Source organism: Podarcis muralis, chromosome 4 (assembly GCF_964188315.1).
Source record: "Podarcis muralis chromosome 4, rPodMur119.hap1.1, whole genome shotgun sequence".
Lineage (NCBI taxonomy): Eukaryota > Metazoa > Chordata > Lepidosauria > Squamata > Lacertidae > Podarcis > Podarcis muralis.
The window spans coordinates 62,083,268-62,094,939 of NC_135658.1; the positions used below are offsets into that span (position 1 = coordinate 62,083,268).

The 11,672-nt window shown below is 40.7% G+C and overlaps 1 protein-coding gene across 1 annotated transcript; it reads left to right on the forward strand.

Annotated features, from left to right (window-relative positions):
• Positions 1 to 3,590: 3,590 nt before the first annotated feature.
• TASL (TLR adaptor interacting with endolysosomal SLC15A4) lies at positions 3,591 to 6,546 on the forward strand. The gene is made up of 2 exons (XM_077926726.1): positions 3,591 to 3,775; positions 5,647 to 6,546. The coding sequence occupies exon 2, from the start codon at positions 5,656 to 5,658 to the stop codon at positions 6,526 to 6,528; it is 873 nt and encodes a 290-aa protein (XP_077782852.1). The 5' UTR covers positions 3,591 to 3,775; positions 5,647 to 5,655; the 3' UTR covers positions 6,529 to 6,546.
• Positions 6,547 to 11,672: the final 5,126 nt, after the last annotated feature.

The following is an 11,672-nucleotide window of genomic DNA, read 5'->3' on the forward strand; positions in this document are numbered from 1 at the left end:
GATCATGGGCAAGAAGTAAAACACTTGTACTAAAATTCCCTTTTCTATATTAATTCAAGTGACACCTTCTCTGTATTCAGTTTGTCGGACCTCTTCACATTTTAGACCGGTTGAACAAGATTCCTGTATTAGCAGTTTAACCGCTGCAATTTATTTTTCACACACTGTATTTGATGATGAATTACTTTGGTGGCAATAAATTTGATGACTAGCAGTTTAATTCTGTACATGTCTACTCAACTTGAATCGTATTGACTTCAGAGGGGCTTTGAAAAAGAAAGGAAGAGCTAAGCTCCACCCTTCAATGGATTACTAGGTGGTCTAAGTAAATACATACAGGATTGCAGCCTAAGGCAGTCACTGCAGCAATCAGCTAAAGTAGCATACATTATGAATACATTAAAGAAAGATGCTAGAATATGGGGTGTGTTTATTCCACCTGTTTGTGGGATGGTCTATTTCCATTGCTAGTAGCTGGAAAGTTCATGGGTAGTTGTGATACAGTCACATTCACCTTTGGTCAGTGAGGTGAAAGTGTCCATGGATAGATATGGCAGAAATGTGACCTTCCTACTTGTGGTTTCTGTTGGTTCAATTCTAATTGCTTCAGGGCCAGACCAAGACATTTTGGACTCCAAGATGACAGACCCTCCAAGTGTCCCTGTTTTCCAGAGACAGTCCCAGATTTACAGAAGCCATCCTAGTTTCCAATGTGATCCCAGAATGTCTCGCTTTCCCTTAGGATGTCCCAATTTTCATTGGAGAAATGAAGCTATATGACCCCTGAGCCAAGGAGATAAGTAACTATACAACCTTTAGAAGACATCTAAAGGTAGCCCTGTATAGAGAAGTTTTTAAATGTTTTAAAGTTTTACTGTGTTTTTATATATATTGGAAACCACCCAGAGTAGCTAGGGCAAGCCAGTCAGATGGACGGGGTCTAAATGTTGTCGCTATTGAATAGGATGTCCCTATTTCCATCAGATAAACATTGGAGGGTATAAGGTGAGGGGCAAATGACTGGGGTGCCATGAAAGGGAAGCAAACTGTTGGCAATTTAGCTTATTACCATTGCCATGTTGATGCCGGGTGGTGGGTGGTGGGTAGAAGAGGCCCTTGTGGTATTTTCAACCACAGATGTCTAAATAACTTGCCTTGCCATGACTACTGTTGCTGGAGAAGCTATTTCCTGTTGCACCTCAAGTAGTGAAATGTTGTAGTCTGACCCTACTGATGGAGATCACTCACACAGGAGACTTTCCAGGGAATACTTTCCTGAGGTCCCCCAATCTCTCAATCCTGGAGCTGGCAAGGGCTGCTTGCTGGTGTGTGTCTGTCTTAGGCTGTTCAGAAGTGGGTCAAATGTTAAAAGTTTGTTTAGAAGATGAAAAGAAATGTGTTGCTTAAATGCTAAGGGACAAGCAACTTTAAATCATATAAATCCATATTAAGACTCTTATGCAAATATAATCTGCAGTGGAAAGCACTGTTATTAATGTCTTGTTTTAATTATTTCTCTGCTTTACCACATTTGCTGTTGCTACATTAAGCCAACTCCCATATATTGTGTAAAAGACCCACTGCACTATTCTTTTAAAGCTGATATCTATTTATTTATTTTCCAGGATTGTATAAGGTAAGAAGGGGCAGGGAATGGATGCTAGCAAAACTAAGCAGAACACTTAAAGAGTAGTTCCACACATTTTATCAATCACTAGGGGGCTCCAGTTGCTTACTTCTTATAACATAGCTGATGTTATCAGGTATCAGAGTAGACCAATGTTATTTTTTTAAAAGAGTATTCTTATTATTTTTTTGAAAAGAATTTTTTATCACATATAAAACAACATAGCTCCAAACATACCAACCACAACGTTTTAGAAGATCAGATCACATTGCTGTAGTTAGAGGCTAGATCAAGCTTGCTTCTACACTGTTTTAAATCTTATGTAATCACTCACTGTATGCCATTTTTAAACTAACTCTGAAGGCACTGGTATGTGCATCATTATGCTTAGAGGATATCCTGGAGGAAATGCACTTTGCATTTTCAAATCTGAGGAGGGAAAGATTTCTTTCTTAAGCCTGTTTAGAAATTGGGGTTGCCAACCTTTGAGGGCCTGTAAGTCAACTTTGCAATTCTAGAGTGTCATGCTGCTTCTTGCCCCCTCCCCTAGAGCTGTCTCCCTCATCACCACTAGGCAGAATAAGAATAAGAATAAGAACACACACATGCACACTTCATTTCCCCAAAGAATCTGAGTAAAAGTTGGATACAGAATAATTAGACAGCTCATATTGAATTCACATTGTATTGCAAGGAGTCCTCACTCAAACCACCATCAAATTAAAGCTTTCAGTGGCAGACTGCACAGTAAAAATCACAGATCCCAGACATGTGTCTGAGAAAAAGGTAGGAAGCCATTTTATACCAAATAAGACCAATGGCCTATCCAGCTGTGTATTGTCTACACTGACTGGCTGTGCCTCTCCAGGATCTCAGACAGAGTCTTTCCCAGCCCTAACCTGGAGATAGAGGGGGTTGAACCCAGTACTTTTTGCATGTGCTTCACCATTGAGTGATGGCCTTTCCCCAAGACAAGGAAAGTTCCTACTTAGAGATAAAAGACAGCAGTTGTACGTAAAAATGATCATCAGCCAAAGATGGCAAATGATGGCTTATTAAGCATTCTACCACAAGTCTGTGGGTAAAACCTCAGTGCCTAGGACTTGCTGATCGTAAGGTCGGTGGTTCGAATCCCTGCGGCGGGGTGAGCTCCCATCGTTCGGTCCCAGCTCCTGCCCACCTAGCAGTTCGAAAGCACCCCTAAGTGCAAGTAGATAAATAGGTACCGCTTTATAGCAGGAAGGTAAACAGCGTTTCTGTGTGCGACGCTGGTGCTGGCTCACCAGTGCAGCCTCGTCATGCTGGCCACGTGACCCAGAAGTGTCTTCAGATGGCGCCGGCTCCCGGCCTCTTGAGTGAGATGAGCGCACAACCCTAGAGTCGGTCACAACTGGCCCGTACGGGCAGGGGTACCTTTACCTTTACCACAAGTCTAAAAACAAAGGAGGAAATTTCAGTTTCTCCTGATCATAGCTCAGATTTCTGTTTGCTATTTCAAAAGTCTGAAATTATGGTTCTTATTGATTTTATTATATATGTGTTTGTGTGTGTGTGTGTGTGTGTGTGTGTGTGTGTGTGTGTAAAACACTTCTTAAATATATACTCAAGTGGTGCATACATTTTATGAAATGAATATAAATTATATATTAACATATTTCTTTATGTCTGCATGCAATGCTACCCAACAGGCTTTACTTTATGATGAACAGCCTGTAAATAAAAATGTTTCTAGTTCTCAGTGACAGGAGTCTGGAAATATTGGCTGATGGGTGAACACAGATTAGGCAGCAACAAACTATTTTAACAACAGACAGTTTCACAAAAAGGCTTTGTGTGGGAACAAAAAGAGGAAGAAAGAATTAAAAGTTGTTCGACAGTAGAAGGTTATTTATAAAGCTCCTCCTATGCCCTGCACAGAGACTTCCGTTTAAGAACCTATTGTGACTTGAGACCCGGGGGGCGGTGTGTGTGGAAACCACTTGCCACCTAGAAGGCTGTAAATGAAACTCTTACCCATGAGCTACAGTAACGGAAAAGAAGTGTTACATAAGAAGCTTTTAAGGCAACCAAATGCCTGTGCAACATTTCTGCACAACATTGCAAGCTGCTGCACAGTCCTTGTCTTAAGGAGAAGCTTAGTTCTTCAAGGTAAGTGAGAACTAGACTATACCATATACAGATTATTTTTTCTTGTGTGTGCATTGGGTTATCTGCTGTGTGTCTCCAATGTACACGCTTTATGATGCTGCCTGTATCATTTCAATGAGGTGCAATCTAGAATTGTAAGGATTTAGACCTACAGTCTAAACTGCAAATGAAACCAGTTTAACTGAAGAACTTGGGTGGAAATTAAATGCGTCTTATCTTATTGAGTGAAACTTACTCAATGGGTTAAGGCTTTCAATGGTTCTCAGAATGCTGATTACTTTACTGAAGTATGGCATCTATTTATAACCTCCTAAAATGAAAACAATGTCATCTTGGACCCACCGCATACACTTGGTTGGTTATGGGGCAATGCGCTTCATGGTTGAAGCTGTCTTGTCCTAATTGAGCAGGGAGGGGGTAATTTGTTATTGTTGAGTGGATTTAATTTTGTAGCATGCATTTACAAAAATGACAGATATTTTTGTGTCAAAAATATAACTGAAATTGAACTTAAACCATATACTAAGAGAAGGAAAGATCAAGGAACTATAATACGCTGCCTTCATAGATACTGTAATTGACCAAATCCATCCTTAATTTCATATAGATGTAATAGGTCACATACACAGCAATAGCTGACTAACTCTGACTGTGCAGTAAGACATGCACCAAGATTTATGTTCTCCAAGATTTTCCTATAGTGCCTAAAGCAGAGTAATAGTAGGTGGACAATACTATTGCATTTCTAGTCAGCGCCACACAAGCTGTGCAGACAATGATTTTGAGTGTCCTTTCTGCTGCACACTCTTCCTATGCAGAGATCCATTATCTCTAGGAAGAGTAGCTGTAGGCAAAGGGTGTGAATAGCTGGGCAACATCCCTCTAGCTGTAAAAAAAAGGGGGGAATGTTATAAAGAAATAGTTTAAGAACCTGAAACCCCAAATTAAAAGAGCAGAACTTCTCTGCTGTTATTCAGAAAGTTGCCAGGAACATTTCGTAATTCTCCTCTACCTCGCCCCCGCCACCAAAAAAACCCCATTGCTGTTTGGTTCTGTGCCTTTCTTAAATAGAATAAATAACCTCTGTTCTGTTTCCCTGAAATCACTGCCATTTTCTCTCTTAACTAACAGCCTTCCAGTTTATACTTGAAGCATAATGTTCAACTGTTTCCTAAGCCCTGTAAACATCTGTAGGATGAAAGAGAACAAACAATCCATTATGTATTCTCTGATGTCAAACTTTGAGACACTTCTTGTTTCTTGCCATTTGTATGTTAACATAAGCTGTGATTAGAATGTGAAAGAAAAGTAAGTATGTGGGTAGGTCATCTCAGATAATATGCAGCCTACTTGCCTCTGACATTACTTTCCTCGGCTTTTTCTACTTTCCTTTTTTCTAGATCCATAGAACCTTTCAGGGCAAGGGCTGTAGTTCAGTGATAGAGCACATGCTTTGCCATGCTAAACATCCATGATTTTCCTTTTTAAGGGGGCTGCAAATGCTTCCCCCCCCCCCGAATCAAATGAGCACTAAACTTGTGCACCATTACATTCCATTAGTTTTCAAAAACTGGCTTTTACATATTGTGAAAGCTCAAATTTAATGTGCAAAATAACTTCCTTGTCAGGAAATCAGAATCAGCTGCAGTGTGAATGCAGGCAAAGCTTCACAAACCCCATCCCACTCTGGAATTAGCGTGCATTTAATGACCTAGAATTTATCGCAATCTGGCAGATGTTTCTTATCTCCCTAGTAGCTGGTGATGGTTTCAGTTATACTTTACACACTTATGTCACTTGCTGTTTGCTCCTGTTATACCATTCCCTTACTTGCTACATTGTGCTTCATGCTAGCTCTTTCTCTTTTCCAGTTCTAGAGGATGTTGTCAGAAGGGTACCTCTGTATAATTCCTTATCATGATCTCATGAATTACAAGCTCGCTTGCAACCAAGGAGAAGAGACAGTACACGAGATGAGGCCTTTGAATGGCATCACCTATGAATCAACAGAGGAAACACAGGACAGAAATCTCTTTTGGAGATGTAAGTCTGTTGGCAAGTTCATCTTCTCTGTTTGTTCCAATGAAAACAGAAACAGTAGAAGGCAGATGGATACACAGACTCCAAATCCAGTATTGGAAAGGCAAATATCTCCAGCTGTGGAAATCTGTACAGGACCTGCTATCAACAGAGACACTTACCTAGTTCCACCTTCTTGTAAAAGCATTTGCAAGAATTACAATGACCTGCATATTGCTGGTGACCAGGTACTGCCTATGAGTTCAGTTAAAACAGATTTTACCTATGACAGTGGGATAGGTCCATTCCTGGAGTCATCAGAGATCCCACCACCAATGGAATCCATATCAATGCCACCTGCTGAGGTCCCTCGCAAGCCAACCAATAGGTATTCTTCATGCTGGAGAGTGGCCAGCATCATGCAACACCAGCAACCCCTCTCAAATTCACTACTGAATAACTACTTGGAGGAGAAGGTGATGGAGCTGTACAAGCAGTATATCATGGATGGCATGGGTAACAGTGCATCCCCTACTCAGATCTTGGCATCAGAATTCATAATGACCAATGTAGATCAAATCAGCATGAAGCTTTCACAAGAAAGGAACATGAAGACCACCCAAGCCAAGGATATGGTCATTAACTGCCTATTGCGACTAGCCAGTGGGAAAATCTCCACTGAAATGAGCACTCCTAGTCTTCACATTTCCCAGTTTAGCACTGTGACTAAATAAATAAAGCCTGCACCTAGACATTTCTGAGTCACCTTTGTTAAAAGTCAGTTTCGTTTCAGTAAGCTGAAGTTCCTGGGACATGGTCAGAGCACCAAATACTAACTATTATACAGGTGAACTCCTGAAAGAAGGATTGGTTTGTAAACCATACAGAAACCTTAGATGCCTTTTTTTTCAAATGTAAATGCTTCATGCTTCCTTCCAATAATCCTACTTCCACATTTTATTAACCCAAATGTGGTTGTTGTCCCATTGCATTGCACTGTTTTGTATCCTAATGAGAAGGAACATTGGCCCTGTTGTCTTGGCAATGGGGACCATTTTATGTCTACCTCCCTTCACCAAGCGGCAGCAGGTTGGAGGAATGGCGGTTTCAAACAGGCATGAAGAAGAGAGTTGTTTCCCCATTGGAAGATTTTGCAATTAAAAATTAAACCTCATGGGAATTCAGCACAGTACTAATTCTAAATATCCCTTTCAGTGTGTAATTATTTTCCTCCCTTCCCAATACCTTGAGCCTCCAAGTGCATTTCTACCCCCTTCTTGGTTTTAATGTATCTATGTGGTGTTTTTGTCTGTCTGCTTGGGTGGCTTTAAGTCACTTTGGTTTGCTCTGGGCAATATAAAATGACTAACAAATTTAATAAACCAACCAACAAACAAATAAAGAAATCATTGTGTAGATGCCTGTGTGTCTGCCCAGGTGGTATAGGACTTCATGACACCTTTATCCCAGTGCCTACTCTGTCCTTGCTTCTCCCATCACACCTTGAGAACTCCAGAAATTGCCAGAGGGGCCTATAGAGCATCGGTGGACCCTGATTGCTTGAACTCCTGATTCTGCCTGAGACAGCTTTTCCAAAAATGATGGCATTCCCTTGCCCACTCTCTTGTTTACATTCCTGTTACTTGTATTCTCTCCCCCTGTTTCCCTGTGGAATTCCTGGTCCCTCGTGTTCCTTAGCCACTCTTCCTTATTGCAACTAAAGGCAACATATGCCTAATTGAAATGACCACATATTGTCCCCTTGACTCCCTACCTCTCCCTTCTTTTGTCTTCCATTTTTGACCACAAGCTCTCCCCACCTCACTGTGTCATATCTGATGATGAGGATTGATGGTAACTGGTTTGACTTGACTTGAAACTTTGCATTGCACAGGGTATCAATTGTCATAGGTCTTTGCCAATTGAACAAAAAGAGAAACTTGATTAGTTTTCATCTTTTATTATGTCATCAACAAATAAACTCTTATCACTAGTGGTCCAGTGAATGGAATGAAAATGTGATTGTGGTGAAGATCAGTTAGTCATGACCAATAAAAATAAAGATGTTTCATTTCAATATTTTTCTCAGTGAGTTCAGTCAGTTGTTGGGCAGCCCTGCAACAATGGAAAGCCATACGACAAGGAAACGATACTATGGCCAAGTATGTTAAAAGCAGACCTCCCCCCCCCCCAATTTTGCAGTGATACTTTCAATTTCCTGTAATTTACTTTTTCTTCCCTACAGTTAGAAGTCTGTGCCATAACACTCAACCCACACTTATTCCTACTCTCACAGATCTAATGCGCAATTGCAGATTCTTTCTAAAGGGTTGCTATGGATCCAGCCATAATTCAGAAAGGGAGCCAAGGCTCTATTCTGAAGGTCTGGCAAATAGAACTGTCATATGTATGTATACACTAACTTGACATTGTATCCTCAGTTTTGTGCTTTGCATTTATAACATAAAAATGAACACCTGCACACCCCACAGTTTCTGCCCCATTTGTGGCAGGGCTGAGGATGCCGTTGTAGCCATTCAGCACCATGGAGCAGCAGGAGCCAGGGTTAGGATTGCCTCCTAAGCATATGAACATATTTGGTGGCAATTAATTTTGTCCTTAACCAGTTTTTGTTGTTTTCATTGAATTGAACAAATAACTGAAACATAACAGAATGTGAATTCCAAAGACAGCACTTCAAAGCTGGGGAAAACCCAGCACCTCTGCTTTATAAACCATTTGCAGCAGTTACTAGTCAGGGTTACAAAGATCACAGCTTGCTCTCTGTTTCACTTTCACAACTTCAGAATTACCTTATTTCACTAGCTGCACTAGAAGTATACAAATGTGTGAAGAGCTTCATTGCCTTGTATAGGGGAAGGACTGAGTTATCCCCATGATAAATATTTTAAAATTTGTATTTACTGGGTAATAGAACATTTTCTTTTTAACTTGTTACTTAGACTGAGCTGGCAGATTCCTGTGGGTAGAGAAGCTCTAATATACCCATTTGCTCCACTTTTTGTGGACTTTCTGCATGTGCCTGTTTTGCAGCTGTTGTTTCCTTATCTGTCAATGGGAGTGGGAAGAGAAAACTCTTTGCTGTTGAAAGCAACTGTGCAGTTGTTCCCCTCTATAGATATGCACACCCTTTGGAAGCAATGCAGATGAATAATGATTGCATTCATATATCCTTGCATAGATCTCTCATATGCAAGGATAGTCCCCATTTAAGTGAAGAAAGTTGATCTATGTGTGCACCCCTTTGTGAAGGTGGATTAAAGCAAATGAAGCAGCTCATGTCATGGTTCCTTTATCGGATACTGCTCTTCTGTAAGACAAAAACAATAGGTGGCAATGCTCTTTTTCCATTTATGCAAGGATTTACACTTGCGCAGTGGAACTTTTCCCTCTCCGTTTGGGTTCCCAGATGAGAACTAGGATTTACAGATGTGGAGACACAAATGTTTAAAGGTGAGTGCACATGCATTAATTACTTCACTATTTTGTACATTTGCTGTGGAAAACATTGGCAGGTAACACCTGTTCCCCATAGCAATCACCATGTGCAATAGCTAATATTGCTCTCTGTTACTCTGGGTTGTAGGCAACAATTTTCTAAGAGTAGACCCACTGAAATCAATGATCCTAAGTTAGTCATGTTCTTTTATTTTTATGGGTCTACTCTGAGTAAAAATTAGTTGACTACTGAGGTTGTAGAAATTTAAGTGGCAGGCCATGTGTGCATCTTTTGCACAAATATGTAGCAAAAATTTGCACCCTTAGTGTTTTTAATATGTGGGGAGTCGTATTTCAGATATTTGTAAGTGGTGTACTTCAAAGCTTGTTGTCGGGTGTGGTATACTTTAAAGCTTAAAAAAAAAGAATTCTGAGCACAGGAATCTGGGAAGTTAAGTGTGGTTTCATCTCACAGAAATTGAAACTTGTCAAACACTTCAGTTTTCCAAGTATCTACATTCTTGGCTTAGGTATGTGAAGAGCAGGTGGTGTGTAGCTCATAGAAATAGCTTCATGCACACACTTTTGAAATAGCAAATAATGCTATATGGCCCCTATTCTGAAGTGAACACAGCTACCAGGGGAAAAAATATTTCTACATTACAGATGTTCAGTGGTCTTAATTCAAGGAAATTCCAGATGGAACACACAGATTACTTATGAAGTGTTACTGAATCTTTGATAATCAATATATATTCTAGAAAACATGGTGAGATAAAAATGTGAAGTGATATAATCATATTCATGAAAACAAGTTGAAACCATGAATGTTTTGCATGCCTCTCTTTTTCAGTACATTATTTTTAAGGCAGGGCCAAATTATTTCCTAATGCTTTTATCTCTTGTCTCAAGTGTTTGTCTAACAGGCAATGAATTTGATGACAGCCTCTATTAAATACATTACAAGAGTCATTACACCACTGATACATGTAAAGGAACCTACAAGTGTTTAAAGACTAACAGAAATTGTTAGAAGATAAGACAGTTTTAGCTTCTGTTCCATTTACATTTCAATTGGCATGAGCTGTGGGGGGTTTTCATTGACCACATGGCTGCATTCAAATCATAAAGATCAACTGCATACAAGAAAAGTCATTGATCTTTGTTCCATTTCGATGTATTCAGATAACCTCTGATCCTTGCTTTCTAGCTGTCTTTAAGATCAGGGACTACTGCAAAGCAGTCCTGCCAATTTTGGGTTTTAAAAAACAGTGTTGGCTCCAAGATGGAAGAAACCCTCAGTAAAGTGTCCTAAGTGCTCTTTCCTACACCAGTGGACCCACCTGGCCAAGGACTTACCTGGCTGTAGTGGCAGCTACCTGTTCGTATTTAAAATCTACCACAATAGAACAGTGCTATGTCAGGTGCCCTGGAGCATAATGGAAAATTTAAAATGGCATGCCCATATCCTGTTGAGGGGGTCCGACCCAGGGCAGGCATCAGCACTGATGGGTCCTGCCTGGGTGCAGGAGCCAAAGCAGCTTCTCACAGGTGCCAGATGCTGAGCCTGTTAAGAAACACACATTTGCAGTTCTATGCATGCTCAGTCCCACTGAATTCAGTGGTGATTTTTTTGCAAGGGACAGAACAATCCAAACCAGATCTTTTTTTGCATTGAGTGGAGGCATCCCTTTCTCCAGCTTTGCCAGCTATACAAGGCTTCTGCTGGCTGCTGAATGTGGGTAGGTCACTGATGAGATCAGCATCCATTGTAGCCAGTGAAAAGTCCCAAAACCGGGCAATGCAAGGTGGGGAGAAGATGAGTTGCCCCCAGGATCCATTGGGTCCTAGACTGGTTTCACTGCCATTGTGCAACAGCATCGGGCCCAATCTGGGCTGAATTCTTGCTCCGGTTCTGATACCCCCTTCCACCCCGCTCTTGTTTCACCCCAACCGCTATGTGCAGCTGGGCTACAGATACAGCCAGGGTCCTGCTGCTCTGTAAAACCCTGCTGACAAGGGAAAAAGGAGATTTTGATTGTGCCCTTAGTGTACATAGTATTTCAGCCTAAAAGTAAATCTCTCATTTATATAGGTCCCAGTTCTGTTATCCCAGCACATCCCTTGCTCGTGTTAAGTAGCGCTTTACTCTGCATGTTATATCTGGTTGTAACATTACATTTATGTATCTCCATTCTCTGGCTCTGCAAATACCCTAAAAGGTACTTAGGAGATAATTATTCCTAGCTTGTTTGCTTCTATGGATAGGATAGCCAGTGAGAGTGAGAAAGTGTCGCTTTTAAAGAGTAATTTAGCATAAGAACAGGAACAATCCTGGGCTAATAGAATTCCTGTGGTAAATAATTAACCTGTTGTTTACTCTGAGGGTGGATAAATGATACTTTTAAAAAGGGAAATC